Below are 19953 nucleotides of genomic sequence, written 5' to 3' on the forward strand. Positions count from 1 at the left end.
GTGTGTGTGTGTGTGTGTGTGTGTGTGTGTGTGTGTGTGTGTGTGTGTGTGTGTGTGTGTGTGTGTACGTAAAGTAGTGTATCTTCTGATTTAAGGTGAATTGTGCAAACACGGTTTTTCTTAGTGTGGAGGAAGTGCAGAGGAGGTGTTATCCCTCGGCAAATAGATACATTTATGAATTGTCAGACAACTGCTATGTCATTTTGTTTTCTAGCTAGCTCTACTACAAGTAAGTGATAACGCAGACGTATAGTATTGTAAAATGTGTCCTAGAGCAACAACACTGTTGAACCCGAGCTGTTGATGGGACAGAGTTAGTTATATTACAAAAAATACACTCGTAATTACAGTAACACACTGAATTTAATGAACTAGATGAAACCAAGTCAAACTGAAGTTGCTCTGACTCACTGTTTAATTAACTATGACTAAGTTAAATTTGAATTTTTATCAATAGAGCAGCAAGAAACACCCCAGTATACATGTATGGGGGAAGTGCAGAGGCTTATGGGAGTGTAGGCGTTCAGTCAAACTGTTCCTTCTGTCTGTCTGCTTCCTGGTTAATTAGCCCGTCACCCTGATAACACACGAGAGTCAGCGCTTCCAGCGTTGATTTACGGCAGCGTGCGGGGAGAAGCATTGCAGAGCCTCTGAGCCAGACTCAGACTGAGCGAGAGAACGAGACAGTGAGAGTTGTTATTAATGAGGTCGCTATAATGTGAATTAATGTGCGAGTGCACAACAGTCTTTAAAGGTTAGACTGTTGCCAGTGCGGAGGGGAGAAGAAGGAAGGGAAAATCTTTAAAGGTCAGCGTGTGTGCTCCGCCTGGGCCCGTTGAGTGTTTATTACTGCTCTCTATTGATTTAGTGATGATGGTGACCAAGGTGAAAATGATGATGATGGCAAAGATGCTGATGATAACTTCATAAAATGGATAGAGCGCATCTAAGGGTCTGTATAACTTGCTTACGATCTGAGAGCACCATAATTAAGACATTGGTAAACACCATCCTACACATGGCCCCTGCAGGGTTCAACTCAGAGGGTCCAGTAATATTAAAACATCAAAGATTAAAGAATTACTAAAATTGGCTGAAGGATTGACAGCTAAGCATTATAGAACACTTACACACACACTCTGCCCTTTAGCCATACCAATCGGAATTTATTAAAAAAAACTTGCAACAGACTTACAAGAGTTTTCCAGGAGTATTCTGGGCAGGTGACAGTCTCTGTACAGCAGCATTCGCAGTAGCAACCTGGGATTGTGTCCCGGGTCAGAGGTCAGCAGCCTCAGCTGACATGCAGAGGCCGCTTGGCCCATAAGGCCATCTCTGAGAGCGAAAAGAAGGAAAACAAAGTTGACAGTTCTGCAGTGTCAGGTGAGTAGACAGATAGCATACCATTTAGCAAGAGACAACAAAGGAGGGGAAAAGGCTTCAAAACTGAAAGACGGAGACTGAAATTGCAGTTGTCTTGGATGACAATCTGGGAGAAAATAGTATTTATGCTACAATGGTAACTTCTTTCAGTGTCACTCACTCCTGATATGAGCTTAGTCTGCAAATGCCTTCACTCTTGCATACTTATAGCGTGCACCGGGAAGGAATTAGCTCTAATCTTGGCCAGCTAAAACCAAATTAACATTTGGGAGACAGCCAAATACATGAATATACAACAGTACCCCCCTCCTACATCTTTTGTATAACCAAGAGGCTGCAGCCAGCTGTGGGTAATGAGCCGTATCCTTGGTGTGTGTGTGTGTGTGTGTGTGTGTGTGTGTGTGTGTGTGTGTGTGTGTGTGTGTGTGTGTGTGTGTGTGTGTACCCTTCAGAGCCTGTGCTTGTGGTTATGTACGTGTGCAAGTGTGAGGGCATGCTGACATGTGTGTGCCTGCATATTACTTTATACATCTCAATAAAATCTAATGGATGGAATGGACAGAGTTTGTCTAAAGAGAGAGTAGGTGGGAGGGAGTACAGGGGGTGTCTGCCCAGAAATTAACCATTCCATTGGTGCCAGAAAGCGAGAGCAGGGTGCACCCTGCTGCTTGACTGAGGAAAACTATGCCTCAATCTGACAGTGCAATTTATGATGTCACTAGGACCGCAAATCCAGAAGAAATCCTCTTTTAACTGCTCTGATAAATCTACCCGGCTACAGCGCAGGGTCAGTTTACAGAACCAATACACACACACACACACGCACGCACGCGCGCGCACACACACACACACACACACACACACACACACACACACACACACACACACACACACACACACACACACACACACACACACACACACACACACACACACACACACACACACACACACACACACACACACACACACACAGGCACACACGCACACACGCACAAAGGCAAGAGGAAAAATGTAGCTCATGAATTGCTGCAAATTCAGAAACACACATAAGGCCAAAAACATAACTTCAGATACTTTCTTTATAGCCTGTAATGCTGGATGATTTATTCATGTGCTTTGTGATTTTATCATTGTTTTATTTAATAACCATAACAATGGGTTTTAATTTAATGGACTGGGGAAAGATCTGGCCACAAAGGCCAGGTCCTGCATGAGGACCTGTGGATCTGGCCCCGGGCCACTGGCAGGCCCCCTGGCGCCCTCGCATGCAGGCAGGAGGTGGGAGCAAAGAAATAAAGAGGTCATAAAAATAAACTAATTTCAGTGCTCCAATACTTAGGAGCAGGAGTGCTGGGGTTAGTTTGATTTGTGCTCCATCAGCACGCAATGACATCACCTCTGGCAGTGAGGGAGATGAGAGGGGAGGAGGGTGGAGTCAAGGGTGAGGGGGGAGCGTGATTGACTGCACCTTGGAGGTCATAACAGTAACTGGACACACATGTATGCATGCATGTACACATTCAAGCAATGTACGCTGTTGACGCCTCATGTGTAAAGCCCTCAACATAAACAAAATCAGTGTCAGCAGCTATGGTAGTTTATTTATTATTTTTTTCTTTCTCAGCTTGCATCTGTGTTATATTACCACAGCAACTCTACCTTGAAGCCCAGAGCAAAGGGTGATCCTGGTTATATATCCGCAGTTTGCAGCTGTAACTCACACACACACACACACACATATGGTTCTCTATAGAGTGGGGATGGAGGTGTGTGTGAAGGTTTAGCTTACCAGAGTGTGCGTTTATGTGAGTTTGTGTGTGAACATGCTAATATGTACCTACTGTATGATGGGTGATGGATGGCATGATGGCTGTATTTTACATACCTTATTACCTGCTCTGTGAAGAGGTCAGGGTTGATTGCATTTAGCCAGTGGACAGCAGGCCTGTCAGGCTGATGAGGCATGGACTCTTTTGCAGGATTAACCATAAATATCCTGGAGGAATTGAGATCACACATGCCAATTTTTGAATAAAACATCTTCAATCTACAAAACAGTTTTTCACAGTTGGCAGCCCACTCATGTCAAGTGTGGGTGTCCATGGTCAATTAGGACATACGATCCCAGAGCCAGCGGATATAGCCAAGTAACTACCTCCAAACATTAGTTGATATCGTTGCTGTCAGAAAAAAAACTTGTATGTCCAAAACCGTCATATTTCAGGAATGTGAGGTTTTGCTGACAGTTTCGGGATCCAATGGTGTTACACTATTAAGTCATAAGCTCTTTTTACTTGCTTTTCATTGGTTCAAAACTTTACAAAACCCTCACACGGATAAAAATGGAAAAAAATAGAGATCCGAGGTTTCTGCCAGCAACGATATGTAAAGTAGAAAATATTGGTCCTAGGTCATATTTTATTTAATAGGGATAATTCAGATTTTTTTGAAGTGGGGTAGTAAGGTGTACTACATAGGCAGTGTATTACCTACAGTAGCAGGCACGGAAGATAAGAAATGTACTGCTGTGAAGAATGGCTGCAACTAAACATTTTTTTATTAATTATAGGCGGTATTTATCACATTTTCACTGCTTTACCTTACCATCAGACAGCCTTGTTTAGGTTTATGCAGGGGGAACTGAAGCCCTCCAAAGCCACCAGATTCCATTGAGAATAACAGTAATTGTATCTCACAGAATACAGGAGTTGTTGGTCTACCACTGCCTCAATCGGTTAGTTTTTTTTTTTATCATTGTGTGACTTGGGTGTTTCAAAGTGCCATGAACTAAAACAACTACCAAACAAACTAACTATATCGGTATTTGTTTTTAAGGTGGACATTTTTTAGGTGGCTAACATACATTCTGCTACAGGATGGCGGCGGTAGTACATATCTTTGCTTCTGTGCCAGTCCTCCTTTCTGCTTCTCCAAATTGGGGGAGTGCCCACCAACATCTACTAATTCACTGACTATGGATAAGTAACTCATACAACCCCACTTCAAAAATTCCTACCTATCATTTTAACTTAAGGCTGATTAAGAAAAACATATTGTGCATACCCACCTATACAGCAAAGGGAGGGGTGCTGTGACAATGACGAGGACTGTCAGGAGTTGCTCACACAGGTGGTGGATTTGGTAAAGCCAGTCTGATCCGCCCGCTATTATGGCAATTGCTGAAGAAGGATTGGAGCCCACCAAGGCCTCAGGACATTCACACACACTCCACATAAGCTGCTCCACATACAGCAACACTGCTGTAATGTCACATCTTAGACATAGAGAAAGGAAACAGAAAAGGTGAATGTATAGATGAAAACAGAAAAGATGAGATGTGAGGTGAATATGTGAGAACACATAAAGAGAGAAAGAGAAAGGCAAGGAAAGCAAACCTCACTGTCCTCAAAGGCTGACCTCCTGCATTACATCATGACATAACAGCCTTATTGCACATCCAGTAAAGAACCTACTAGTGATTTTACTGTTGGAAAGTTAAGTTTACTAAGGGCTTCGGATTTCACAATAAAAGTCATTGCCTTTATATTTATACACCCTAAATCGGTTTCTCCAATTGGTCGGGCAAAGCTTCTCATCATCTCTCATCTCCTCTTGCTTGCTCTTCCCATGGCCTAAACTGTTATTAGACACACACAGAGATGGACTGACACACAAGAGGTGAGGTAACATAAGAGTACCCATGTGAGTGCTATACACATAGGAAACTTGGGGAAGCTTTGAAAAGCCATCTGTTTAGGCTTGCCTTGCACTTTACAACTATCCCTCCAGAAACAAATGCATCTCCAAGCAACATAAACCAGGGTTTGTGTTGACATCCTGCGGTGCTACACATGTAAAATACACTTCATCTTTGTCACTCTTTCATCCCTTTGCTGTGTGTCACCATTTAGCCTGTTCATTGTCATCATGCAGCTATTAGGAGGAAAAAGAAGATGACAAGATGACCCCTGAGCCTGTATAGAGAGTGTGCCTATGACAGGTTAACACTACGTCAGACCGCCTCCCCCATCAGACCCACAGAAGCTGATGGAAACTAGGCAAATAGTGAGGGCGATAAAACAATTCATGGCTTTGCACATGGGTTCTGATGCCATTTAGCATCCCATTGGGTATAGCCAAGTCTATGTAGTTCTCTCTTACTATTTAGTATATAGTAAACATATACCAATTGTTTTCTAGGCACTTTAAGTACCTCTCGTCTAGGTCGGCCTTAAAGCTGAGGTTGAGATTGCTTTCTCAACTACTGTTTAGGTCAAGAATAAACTTTGAGCCTTGGTTGTTCAGCCAGTAGGAACAACAAGTCAACGGACCTTGTGGCAAGATTGTTTTTCTCAACTATTTCATTGTATGTGTGCTCTGCATATGGGATACAATCTTCTAAGTTGGTATATTAAATTTAATATCGTAAAATGATGATACTTGAAAATGTATTTTCTAGAAATGCAATTAACAATACAAACAATTTATTGAAAAAATAACTAGGACTAGGAATTCCCGGTGAGTTAAGTACATAGAAATCAAGGTACGTCATTACAATAATGCAGTGGTTTCCAGTACTTGTTACTGATTTGCAACACTGCTCACCACATAAAATTACGTACAACCAGAGGTATAAAAGAGATTTCCTCACTAGAAATAGTATAAAAAAAATCTTATATTTGAAACCTTGTTAACATCCCATGGAAGGTAGTGTTTAAAGAATGAGCAAGAACACAAATTGCAGTGTAGGACTTAATTTGATATGTTGTTATTTAAGTAGTTTAATTTATATAACAAAGAACGACAAGATTTCTCAAATAAACATGACTGAAGCCAGTATGGCAGATGATAAAGTACCTGATTTGCAGGTGTCTCTTGTAAGAAGGACGGGCCCTGGCATATCTTTGCACCAGCAGCTGTAAAGTCTCTGACAGCACCTGGCTGAGAACCTCTTTGGCCATATCGGGCGGAAGGACGGCCCACAGGTCGCTACGAATCCCACACAGGAAGTAGAACCACATCTGTACCGAAAAGGAACAGCGCTCACCCTGTGGAAGAAAGTGGTGGATGGCAGTGGGGTGGGGGTGGGGGTAGGGGGTGTTGCAGATGATGATGATTAAGATATATTGTGGTATGGATATTGACACTGAAGCAAGAACAGAGAAAGTGAAGAAGCAGAGAAGATAAAAACAGGGGGCGAGAAAGAGAGGGTGAGAGAGAAAACATGAAGGAGAAGAATGAGAGAGACAAAGACAGAGACAGGTCTGTCAGCACCAGGATGTCTCAGTGGTCACGCCACCTGCACTCTGCACCTGGGTTTCTTCCCCCACTGGGATTTTGGACTACTTTAAAGTCCTGAACTGGAGAACACATCACAACAGGCCCACACTTGCACGCACATACATGCTCCCAATGTACAAAGAGAGAAAGAGTGAAGGGGAGAAATGGAGAACTTCTCTGAATAAAGTGAGTAAAGACAAGTGAGAGTGAGAAGAAAGACAAAACAGACAGAGAGGGGGAGGACAGATAGAGGAAAAGAGGTTATTATCCTGGCAACCTGCCGCTTTTTGGTGAAAGATAGAGAAGAATTTGTTCATTAAACCTCCCTCTTCTACCTCTACTTGCCAGAACTCCTCATGTTTAACCTCCAACAATAAACGGCTCCAGAGCATGGTGTGTGTGTGAGTGGCGGAGATACTGACACATCCAAAACTTCCTCCCGCCTTCAAACTCATCATGCCCCACAGTCCCTTCTAATTTTCTTCCCACTCCACCTCATCTAGCTCATGTTTTACTTCTATCCTTCCTTTCCCTTCCTCTCCTCCCTGGAGCCAGTCATTTAGGGATCTGTGGTTGATGGAGAGCGTGACCGAGCTCTGTGTCCGGGATTAGGCCGCCATCCTCCGCCTGCAGACACAGGCGTTGGATCCAAACCAAGAGTAGCCGCAACTACATGTGTGGTTGGATTGTTTAATCCACACACTCCAGTCAAACTTAATTTAACCAGCAAGGTCAACTATGAACAAATTCCTATTAGAGATGATGGCCTGGAAGCAGCGAGGACTGAATCTGGGATGGGGAACTGAGGATGGAATAAAATTGGAAACTCATAACTGAAATGAAATTCAGCATTTGGCTCTAAAGGCAAAATCATAGCCAAGGTCATGCTCTAAACCTCCCTTGATCGCCATAACTGACCTCATGTGCTGTTATTATAGCATATTAGATATTTATCTGCCAACATCAATTCATGTGTCAATAGTAATGTAAAATAACAACAAGAAAGAAAGAAAGAAAAAAAGAGTCTCTCTGGAGCAGCACTGAACTGTGAAAGAGCCAAGCCACAGGGTTAGGGATCCAGGAGATGGAAACCATCTGCATACAACTACAGATATACAGCAGTGATACATATACACCAAATTAAACGCACATCCTGAGAAGCTGCCGCACACCCACACAGGCATTCATCTGTACAGATGCATACAGGCATGCTTGAACAAAAGCACACACCTGCGCACAGCAGGTCTGTCTGACACCAGTGACCCAGGGAAGGAGGGAAGAACAAAGGTAGAAAAAGGCAAAAGCAGGGTAAAGTATGAAAGAGAGAGGAGGTTTAGATTGGTTTAAGGGCATAAAGGTAAGGGAGTTTCAGAGGCCCTATGCTGTTTCCAGACAGTCCCAGCGTAGACTGCAGACTTCAGACAGCTGAATCCCTGGAGCCCCCAGGGCAGCATAGAAGCCACAGATGTTCTCAGGGAGCTCAGAGTAGAAGGCTCGGTTAGAAGATGGAGAGTGGTAAAGGTGTATTGTGGGAATGAAAAGAAGAAGCAAGAAAGCTCCAGAGTATAATTCCTAGAGTTCCTAAAAAATTTACAGAAAAAAGCCTCCTAAGTTATGTGGCATTAGAATTTCCACGTTTTACAATGAAAGGAATTAAATCAACACCAGACAATACTGCAGACATTTTATGTGTCACTGTCTTTTTGATTTGGGGATAAATGAGTAATACTCAAATAGGCTCCACTTATAAACCCTTAAGACTAGAAACTTAGAGAAGTTCATGAGGAAAGTGATATTTTAGAAAATACAGTAAGAGGTTAGAATGGTGTTGCAAAGTTATTTCAAGCTGTCTTGGGGGGAGAAGAAAATTCAAAGAGATAGATTTAGGGAAATGTGAGTACACTTTACCTCGTAAAAAGGTTTGGGGTCAGCCCAGTGGTGACTCTCTGCGTCTTGAAGAATGCAGGTGGGACAGATCTGGATACAGTAGCCTGTCAGCTGGTCTCTCAAGGCCTCTACTGTATCTTTGTACTTCTGGATAGGCAGCAGGGTCAGGGGTCTAGGCATGGAGGAAGAAACAAACCTTTAAAGGTAATGACAGAAAATACATAATCTATGATATATTATATTATTATTATTATTATATTAAGACAGAAGAAAGGGATCGCTGGGGTCAATAGTCCAAATCTTGTAGTCCAGATGCATAATTGACTATTCAGGGAGCTTTCAAACAATCATGAGGTGAGATGATTAGATGATAGAACTGATGATTTATCAAACGTTCTATCATCTCACCTTTTAATCTGCCTGCCTTGATACTTTCCAGAGGGAGGCATGGGTTTAACAGGGGTGTAGAAGGCTTAAAACCTGGGGGACTGGATGGTGTAGCGAGGGGAACAGGCTTTATGAGCAGTGGAAGCCCAGGTGGAGGGGTGCACAGGGCCAGAGGTGGGACAACAGGAGCACCGAGGGCAACAGGGACGCCTTTAGAGGGGATGTGTGGAGAGCAGAGGTTAAGGTGGTATTATGGGGCATAAAAACTCACCAGATGTAGACACAATATGGGTGTCATTACCTCCTGTCAATCAGCTCAACTCTTTTTTTTTTTTAACTCCCTGGTCCCCTCCTCTTCATCTACAATTTCAAAATGTTTCTTTTGTTGTATGCCTATATTCCTTCTTTCCTCATCTAAATATAGTCCAAAATCATGTGACAATATATACAGAGTGGCTGGAGCGAATTGTGGTATACTTATTCCGTTTGGGGTACAATTGTTTGTAAGGCAATTCAATTTATTATCGGTTGATAAGTCAGTCAGCAGCACACACACCCAGACATACATGTCCCCCACAGCTCAAGGCAGCCATAACTGTAAAAGAGTAAAAAGTTAGGGATTCTATTTCAAGTAATTCATTAAAGATCACAAGATTTGATCAACAACCAACAACAATTTCTGTCTTTTATCCGATGGATTCTGGAGTGGATGGCTGGATAGATGGATGGATTAACACACAGGGATATAGTTAAACACAGACATATGCACACACCCTCTCCTTACACTTTAGCTATGGTAGTACTTGAATCTTTCAGCCTTGCATGGTAGTGCTCCAATCGTTGGTGCACATAAATGCAGGTGGCCAGCAGAGCAGGCAGGTTCCTCAGGGGTGCAGAGGATGGTACCTCCAGGGCCCTCTCCTGCAAACGACCCAGTATGGCAAACACTGCCCTGCTACAAGCCTCCACAAAGCTTGATCGCACTTCTAGGAGAGAGCTGTCCCTGCAGGCTACTGCCAAGGGTAGTAAGGCATCCACCTCAGTCATGATTCCTCCACAGAACTGAGGGGAAACAGAAAGCAAAGACAAGACAAGATGATCTCAATAACAGAGGAAAAATCTGTCAGTAAGAGGAAAAACAGAAAAAAAAAAACATCAGAAAGCGACCTCATTAGATATAAATAATGGAACATTTGCAAGGAGTCATTGAAATGACAAGGATTCCAGACTGAGCTGAGTATTACACATGCATTTTTCTCTAACATTGTGCAAGCCATTACAGCTGAAAAGCAAACATCAGTGCACATGCAGAATACAGATGTCAAAAGACATGATCTCCACATAAACTTTGCTGCTGAACATGCATAATTGGTATAAGGTCAAATAAAACCTTCACTTCTGAGAGTACATCAGCACTTGTCTAATTGTATAACAGCGTGCATCATGTTAACCACATTCAAACAGAAATGTTACAGCACATAGGAAGTGGCGGGGAGTCAGACATGCTGAAAGGAAAGAAAAAGAAAAGGTCAGGCAAAGGTGAGAGTGAGGGAGAGAAAGGTAAAGAGTGTTGCTTCGATGAAAACAACCTACAGCTTATTCTATAATATTCTTTATCCACATTTGTCTGGTTGGCCTTTCGGGACAGGGCTGCCTACATGGAGATAGTAGAACCTGATCATATAATGATAGCATTTTGTCAATCAGCAGGGCTTACATAATTCTATACACAGGAGATCAAAATTAGAGAACAAATTAAAATACTTGATTTATTTTGAAATACTGTCATTTTTTTTATTGTTCAGAATTTGATAGCATATCCGCTGCCGCTATACCACGGCTGTACCACTGATGAACTAGTATGTTTTTTTAAATAACCAAGGAACTTCAACAAAAGCTTTATTTTGTGAAAAACATGGTGAGCAAAATTAGAGAACAGTAACCACAGTGTCAGAAGAGAATATTTAAACAATGTTTTCTTAGGGCTTTAGGATTCAAAAATGAATAGGAAATGTACAGGCTCTACTTTGAATGACTTCAGCACATATGCGCCCACGGGACATCACTAGTTTCTCACACTGATCTGGTTGGATCTTGGTCCCTTCTTCTTGCGGTCTCCTCCAAAGTTAGATAACTGTAGTGGGTTTCTTAGCTGTTACTTTGTTGTTGATATTCCAGAGATTCTCTATGAGGTTTAGATCTGGATCATCAATTATCTCCCAATCAGCGTGCGAATTTTCATGCAAGACAATGCCCCCTGTCACACTGCAAAACGGGTTACACAGTTCCTTGAAGCTAAAATATTGAAACAATGAAATGGCCAGCTTAGAGTCCAGATCTAAACAGCATAGAGAATCTCTGGAAAATCCTTGGGAACTAAGTAATGGCTAAGAAACCCACTACAGTGACTGAACTGTGGAAGAGACTGAAGAAGAATGGGCCAAGATCAAACCAGAGCAGTGTGAGAAACTAGTGATGTCCTGTGGGTGCAGATATGCTGAAGTCATTCAAAGCAGAGCCTCTACACTTCCTATTCATTTTTGAATCCTATAGCCCCGAGAAAACATTATTTAAATATTCTCTTCTGACACAGTCGTTACTGTTCTCTGATTTTGCTCACCATGTTTTACAAAAACATGGCCACAGCGGATGCAGAAAGCAGAAACGTTCGCCATGTCAGAACGTATTCGGTAAAGGCGTTTCCATATCTCATTTAGCGCATCAACTCTTTATTTGACAAAGGCAAAAAAACACCTCAAGCGAACATTTGTTGTGAAATTGACAAAGTTTTATCAAATTTTGCCTTTTCTATCCATCTGTTCAAATGCGATACTTCAAAAAAATATATACATGAATGGAAAAACGGCTTTTGACACCACTGCCAGTAAAACCTCATGTGCTTCCTATTGAGAACAGTGAAAGACGATCAGGCAAGTGCTATGGACTCACATATGTGTGCAAGTTCACCTCCAAATTTATACACCTAAACTTTTGAATTATGAGTAAGACAGACTCTTAAAAAGCCTTAAAGCCTTAAAACAAAGCATATTTAGGTCATAAATATATAGAAATATATATTTGGTCAAACTGAGAGGGAAAAAATCATCACCATAACTCAGAAAACTCTATGCCAGTTTAACCAATCAATCAATCACAGCATGTGTTACTTTCTTCTAGAGTCGTGCACTCTATTACTTGACGTACTATAGGATCTGACTGGGAAGTTCGACATTCTGTCGGATCGGGGCTCAACCGTGTGTACACAATTGACAATCTCACAATCTCTTTACACAATCTCCTCCTTTAAAGCTTCCAGTGGGGTTAAAAGGCCTGGGAATAATGGCCATCTGGACAATTAAGTCAATATCTGACTGTATGTAGTAATTAGGAGCTTAGCTTTGAGAGAGAGAAAGCAGAGACAGACACAACACTCAGCATTACCAGGGTGATGGAGAGGCCCTGGAGAAGCATCTCATACACACACAGTGTTGGCATAAACACACACGTCATCCTCACATTCACATTTCACACAAAAACAACTGCACACATGCATCCACACTGAAATCAGACTGAAACCTTAACTAGCAAAGATCAAAGCCTAGAATCCCACCAGGACCATTGCAGCAAGGTCGAAGAGATTGTAAAAAGTTTTTAAGTGCTAGGGAGGCCTGTTTGTGTGTTTCGAATTTGGAGTAGGCAGACAAGTGGTGAACTAAGCATGCAGGCGAGGGCCTCAGTCAAGTGTGAATACAGTAAAGACACTTCTGTTGCTATAATGGAGAGGTAGCATGTAGTTTAGAAGGGCCCACCGAAACAAGGAAAGTTCAATCCCAGGTTCTGACAAGAGGGCAAGTTGAACGGTGTATTTGACATTCAACACACAACTGACTGCCAATAAAAAAGTACTCTATCTGAAAGACTATGACGGGGTTTACATGAAAAAAAAAAAGCAAGGATTGAGGTATGAACATATGAATATAAATGTGTGAAATATTGATCCATCATAATGCCTTTGAACCTGCCACATTTCATGCTTATGTCTTGTATAGTAATTTGCTCTCTGCTCAAACTCTTGGGCATGTGTCAAAAAAGGACAGGAGAGTGGGGAGTGTTTAATATATATATATATATATAATTATTATTATTATTATAAATATTTAATTTTTTCTGCCGGTCTTAGACGTATGTCTTGCTCTGTGTTATTGAATGCAAATGCATGCATGTATAACCTTTGGGCTGAAAGCCTCTCATCTATGAAGCGTTGACCTACACATAAATACATTGTACAGGTCCTGAGCACAGACAAATTCTGACACTCGTTAGCAATGAGAGCCACAAACACTGTCAGTGTAAAAGGGCTAGAGGAGAGGGAAGGGGAAAGGGGGAGGAGGAGAGGAGAAAAGAGAGGTGAGGTGTGCAGTAATGATACATCTGCACAGTGTGGAGAGTACAAGGGAGGAGTAGCAGATCAGTTAGAGGAAGGTGCAGGAGAGTTGGAGAAAGTTCCAGGAGTGTTAACACAGGCACAGTATCATTTTAAATAGAAGTAAGTATATAGCAGTCAACATCATCAGTTCTCATCATCAGAGAACCTTTGTAGGGTTAAACACTAAGCCTGGTCTCACTTCAGACACTGGTCTTCCTCCTGAGAAAAGTCAATCTCTGGTGTCTACTTTACCTCTCTCTGCCATTTCCCAGGCCCTCTCTTCTCATCTCTTCTCTCAAACTATCCCGTCTTTATCCTACTCTCTAACCTCTATCATCTGTATACCCTATACTTTCCCCTATTCAACACCATTCTCTACACACCATCTATGCCCTCATAATATCACCCATACTGCTTCTTAGTTTCCTCCTGTCTCTCTTTTGTCCTTAGAGCCCTCCACTCAAGTAATACTGATGACTCTTTCCAAGGTCCTTTCTGATCCAGGGTGTCAACTGTGTCAGGCCCAAATCATTTGGGCTCTCTATTGTAGTGGGTGCTTTACGCTGGGGCAACAAAAACCATTAATCTCCCTGGGTCTGGATGATGTGTGTAGACCTGCATTGTTCAGCCAGCGAGTTATAAAGGAGGATGAATAGGACATGGATGACAAAACATGCTCATGCACAGGGTGAGGAGGGACAAGTTGGGGTCAATTGTACATACAATACAGATGAAGTATAATGTGATGAATTGTGTGCAGGAGAAGGTGGATTATAGTGTTTGTAATTGCTGGTACTGAGTGTTAGAAATGTATTAACATGCAAATAACATGTAAAACACACACACAACCCCTTCTCTTTAATGGGGACAGATCAATAGGAGATTTCCAAAACTGATGCAATATTAACAATGACATTTCTGTCCGTCTTTTCATCTTTGAAATTCCATTTGGAACATTTACTCTTAAAGAGAGGCCGAAAAAAATGTTGGCTTGATTTTTGCTTCTTAACAGGCACGAGACCTTTCACTGTATTTGCAGAATAAGTCTTTCAGAAATCAAACATTTTATATTAGATATTGTAAAAATGTCTGTGGCACAAATGAGAAATACTTTTATGTTCTATCAAAAAGGACTATTTTCTCCAACACATAACATTCTTTCCTGAATATGTGGAAGTAAACATATTTGTTTCAAGACCTCTGGAGCACTCTCACTCCAGTTTTAGTTGCATTGTTGGAGGGCATTAAAGTGATGTAAAAACTTTAATCCTCACTATCAGAATTTTTACAAGATTTTCTCACATATAAAGAAGCATTTAACAAAACAGATGACACACATCTAATGAAGCATACCAAAGATTATCTCAGTGCTCTAGTAAGACACTTCGCTGTAATTTTCATGTTTCATCAATTACAAATGCTCTCTTGTCTACTGACGTTTTGTGCTTCCAGTTGTGCTGGTGGCCATTTACAGAGTTATGTGTCTCTCTTTAGTAAAGCAACTTTGGTCATTCTCTACTATCTGTGGGCACTGTGGAGAGAACTGCTCAAAGCATCATTTTATTTCAATAACTGCATAACGGCACGTAACAACATGAGAGAAGTATAGTATCCTGTTTTGCGGCATGAAATTTAATGCTGTGAAATAATGTGTGTCTTAATTGGGTAAACTCCAAACATGAAAGGATTAGTCCTATTATTAAACAGATTAAGTTAAGTTACACTTTACTCTAGTTACTGGTCAAAATCAGATTATTAATGTGCACATGAACATAACATGGTAAATCTTCAAAGTTCACAAAGTTTATAGTCCACATACTGAAACATTCAGACTTAGAAATGATGATCTAAAGAGTAAAACTCTTGTAAATAAGATATATGTGATTTTCTTTCTACAGAGAAACGTTTAAGAGACTGTACCTTGGCTATCATTTTGGGAGTCTCCCTCTCTGAGTAGGTGTAGAAGGAATCTTCTCTGAGATGTGTGTTGCCAGCAGTGATGGCGGTGTGTCCAGTAGTGTGGCTCAATGTGATGGATGTGTGTCCTGACGAATGTAAGGCCTCTTCCTGCTGTAGCCTCCTGGCACAAACGTCATCCAGCACCACTTTAACACAATGTGTCATATGAGGGACCAGACCCCTAAATGCTGACCTCCAATCAAACTCCAAAACCTGCGCCTGGAAAATAGGATATGAGCCAACAGTCAATTAATGCCTGAATGCAAAAGGGGAATATTTAATGCTGTTGTAAAAATGATAATAAGACTGACTGACTTTGAATAGTTGTAATAGAACAGGGTCCTAAAAATTAACACAGAAAAGTCTCTCACCTCTGGTGTGTGGAGGGTTTCTGCTATGGATTTCTTTCCGTCTGTTGTCGTTTCTGAATCATCTTTATTCTTTTTCAAGATGCCTAAGTGACCAATAAATTGTTTTTGTAATCAAGCATGATGGGCCAATAATGATACAGAAATGTGTAAGATAAAAATTGAAAGCTATGTGGTGGTTGTCTGTAGCAACTTTTAAAATCTATCCATTATTTAGCATGAACATTTCCATATCACATATAACATACTGTATCATGGTATTTGTTAAAAGCCTCACTGAATGCTAAGTGCGGCGACATAAAAGCAACTGGATGTAACACTGAGCCAGATATGGGCCACATTGCTTCCATCTTTCCCCCCACTAGCCAAAATGAGACAGTGACCGGAGTATAACTGTACATGCCTCAAAGGGAGCAGAAAAAGGCAGTAAATGCTAATGGCGACAGCTTTACGAGTCTAAATTTGGGGCTTAGATTTGATTTGAACCCAGATAGCATCAACCACATATGGGGCAATTCCATGAGGGGAGATTGTGTGGATGTGTGGGGAGATGGGAGAATGAAGGGAGGGGGGGACGTGAAGACAAGCGTACAGGATGTTGGGTTGGGTTGCAATTAAAAAGCGTGAACATCAAGGCCACAATTTCCTAATCAGAAGGCGAAGAGTGAGACCCCAGGCGAGGCAATTTAGCCGAACAAGACCGCATGGAATGGAGGAAGGAGGAAGCAGCAAGCGCATCACTTTTTGACCTTTAAGCCCATCTGATGAATTTCTGGTAATTAAGCCGTTTGATTGCCTGGAATTAATGATTTGGATAACTGCCCTTTAAAGGCTGTTTACCTCTCTGTAAATTGAGCCTTTCTGCAAGTCTTGTTTTTGTAAATGTAACCTTTATGGAAATTACCCCATGCACCAAAAGCTGTCATTTAACATCTCTACAGCGGGAGTTCAAAGGGGAGAGAGGAAAAGGATACTAAAGGCTTATATAATACCCCAGCTAATTCCCTGCTAAAATAACATTTCTTCAGACACAACTCAGATTTCCCGCTAGAATGCTTAACAATTTGGGTATATGCTTGGAGGAGAGGAACACATGCAGGGATGTAGCAAGGGTTTTAGAAATACGGAGGTAATGAGTGCAAGCCCCACCACTGTAACCCCACCACTTTCTAAGGCAAATTATCTTATTATTTGGATTATTCACATTTTACTTATTCATTGTCCCTTTGGCCATTTTCAGCAAAATCAAACTCCCTATTCTAAAAAACAAAATTTTTGTAGTATGTCAATATTAGATCAATTAGACTTCCCAAATCCCCAGAAAAGGTTAAGAGAACGTGACCTCAATTATGTCAGAGGTAGCTACAGCTCTGATTACATGTCTAATATGCACATACATACATGTATTTTGAGGGGATGGAGTCATACCTTTTACACTGGGAGTCTCTCCTGTACAATCAGTGAAGGTCATATTAGTGATCAGCTCCTTCACAGTCCTCTCAAACCCCAGCAGGGTGCAGGCCAGCTGGGTTAACGCCCTCAACTGGTGGGAAGTTAAATTGAAGCTTGTGCTTTTCATGGAAAGCTCCATTGGCACTGTGGTGGAAAAAAAAAGAAACTTAAAGAGGAAAGAGGAAGAATAAGCAATGCATTTACTTGTGAACACAGGAGATGAGAGTTGCACTACAGTTTAGAGTTCAGTGAAGGAAAAAATAATTTCATGAAAACCCAACCTCCCAACCTACATACACTCATCAGGAACCCCCCCCCCCCCCCTCCCTACACACACATACCCCTCCTCAAGTCTTGACTGCACGGCACCTCTTATAAATATCGAGCCCTTCATGTTTTCCCAATACACAGCATAAACAAAGAGACAGTGAAAAAATATGCAAAACTTCGCTCACTGAGAAGTCACACATGCACATCCTTCTCTCTTGGCACAGAACTTTTCTCCCCCTAACCCACCGATGACCCCCTCAGCAAATATGGATTTCCCATTTTGGAGGCTGCCAAAGCCATCACCCGGGGGATGTTCCGCATTAAGCTGGAGAATGGGCGGCTGGGAGATGCGTTGCCATACTCCCAGACACATGCACAAATACTTTTGTGTGTCCGCTTAAATGAGCTCCTCCACTGCAAAGGCATTTGGGAATGGATGAGCTCAGTATTAGCCTTGACTCTGAAAGCATGGAGATGATTGAGCATTGGGAAGGAAAGACGGGGTGGGTTGGGGGGGGTTCCAAATATTGTAACATTATTGCCTCTGGATCCTAATATAATTTCGCTATATTGTTAAACAAAAGCTGACAATATGACAAGACACTGTCCCCAAGGATGCCTGGTTTAATCATGCATGAGGAGTGACTCTCTGTGTTTATGAGTGAGAGTCGATCAGTGTTTGTGTGTCGGTGTCTGCTGGGTGTGCACACGTGTGTTTATGTGCATGTAATGCAGGTCATTATGAATAACTTGATTTGTAGAAGACACTTTGCACATGCCAGTCTTGGAGGATAATTGCCATACTGCTACAAGACTCTGTGGTCACCATGGAATATATTCTGACCTCAAGTTTGTTTGTGTTTGCAAGTCTAAGTGTATACATGTATGTATGTGCAAGTGTGTGTGCCTGCATGTATGAAATCACATGTGAATGGCTGTGTAATTATTTGGAGTGTGTTTGACTGTGTGCGCATGCATGTGTGTACGTGCATGTGTGATTAAGCTGCATGGGTCCGCAGCTCAGAAGCTCCTCTGTAATGGGGTCCAGTGGGAGTCTGTGCTAGAGAGACTACCTCGTTCTGCATGTGTACATGCGTGACCTGGCTGACACCCACGTGCCAGCCTTGTTCTCCAGCTTGCACATCGAGGCACGCACCAACAATCACGTCTATTTCTGAAGTCACCAGCAAATCAGCCAGCTTTCCGTGCCTCAACGCAAGGGCAAAAAAAACTGTCAACAACTCAAGAGTAAATAACCTAAACTGGAGGATGCAGGGACACATTAGAGAGAGAGCTAGTGGATTCTCTAAAAGGCTATCACTGAAAGACCCCCCCCCCCGAATCTTCTGTTGGGCATTCATCTGAGCATAGCACCCATTAACCACCACTTTATCTGGAGCATCACCTTTTCCAGAGCATCATCTCCATCTCTCTCCTTTGCAACCATCCATTCCATCAACATGTGACCCTATGACTGTTTCACTTGCGCACTAACTCATACTCTAAGTAGTCGCACATGACCTTGATGTTTAGCAATGCTCTACCTCAGCCTCTCATTGAGCTCTGCCACCCAGGCTATATAGGTATTTATAGTCGTCTCCCTAGCCAAATAGCCCTATAGCCATAGCAGTCTAGTACACAGCCATCTAAACCTCATTATACCTTTGTCACAACAGTGAAGCCAAATGGAGGCTCTCATAGCTGGTTGATGGAGAGGGTGTGCTTAAAAGCACCCAGGTGTGTCATATAGCGTAGTGTATGGCATGTCTTATAGAGCAGAATGAGGAAGGGCACTAGCAAGCAGAAGAGTTCAACCAAAGGTCAATGTACTAAGAATCAATAAGGGAGGACTGGTGCTGAAAGCAGGAAAAAAATGATATGTTTATATAAGAGCTCCCCTATATGACATTAAAGTGTGAGGGTGTTCTTATAAACAAAAGGAATATCAATGGTTACTGTGATAACCATAAAAGCAGTTAACATCTTATCAGAAGCCCTCAAACCAAAAAAAAGCAACATGTCAAGCAATATGTCATTCAACAAAATGAGCGAAACAGAAATGGACAGGGGGCTTTGTGTTTCATACTGAGCAGGAACATCGCAAAAACATGTCTGAAAATACCAAACTCTGCAAGTCTTCAGTGGACAGTCTCAGTTTGTAGCTTTTAACAATGACAACAAAGGAAAAAACAAACAGAGCAGGTATTTTTGGCGAGCCATCAGTCTTCTGCTTGTGTGTCTCTCCTGTGGGTTCCACCATCAGCTCTCTCTCTCTCTCTCTCTCTCTCTCTCTCTCTCTCTCTCTCTCTCTCTCTCTCTCTCTCTCTCTCTCTCTCTCTCTCTCTCTCTCTCTCTCTCTCTCTCTCTCTCTCTCTCTCTCTCTCTCTCTCTCTCTCTCTCTCTCTCTCTCTCTCTCTCTCTCTCTCTCTCACTCTCTCACTCTCTCACTCTCTCACTGCTTTTGACCGGCAGCGAACAGAGAGAGAGAGGGGAGAGAGGAGGAGATCTGGGTGGTGGTTAGGGATGAAAACATGGGGA

General features: G+C 42.1%; 1 protein-coding gene across 1 annotated transcript in view; it reads right to left on the reverse strand.

The window, feature by feature from the left end:
• The window catches only part of kiaa0825 (KIAA0825 ortholog), a gene marked incomplete at its 3' end in the record, with an annotated part of 123142 nt that overhangs the window by 80147 nt on the left and 23042 nt on the right, over positions 1-19953 (reverse strand). Inside the window, exons 7-15 of the mRNA XM_083911663.1 lie at positions 17122-17289; positions 15697-15779; positions 15287-15544; positions 9725-10002; positions 8575-8725; positions 6244-6434; positions 4454-4660; positions 3272-3382; positions 1196-1335 (exon numbers count right to left, since the gene is read on the reverse strand). Coding sequence (XP_083767789.1) covers positions 1196-1335; positions 3272-3382; positions 4454-4660; positions 6244-6434; positions 8575-8725; positions 9725-10002; positions 15287-15544; positions 15697-15779; positions 17122-17289 — 1587 coding nt within the window. The remainder of the gene's footprint in view (positions 1-1195; positions 1336-3271; positions 3383-4453; positions 4661-6243; positions 6435-8574; positions 8726-9724; positions 10003-15286; positions 15545-15696; positions 15780-17121; positions 17290-19953) is intronic.

This window comes from Echiichthys vipera (genome assembly GCF_963691815.1).
Source record: "Echiichthys vipera genome assembly, chromosome: 4".
NCBI lineage: Eukaryota > Metazoa > Chordata > Actinopteri > Perciformes > Trachinidae > Echiichthys > Echiichthys vipera.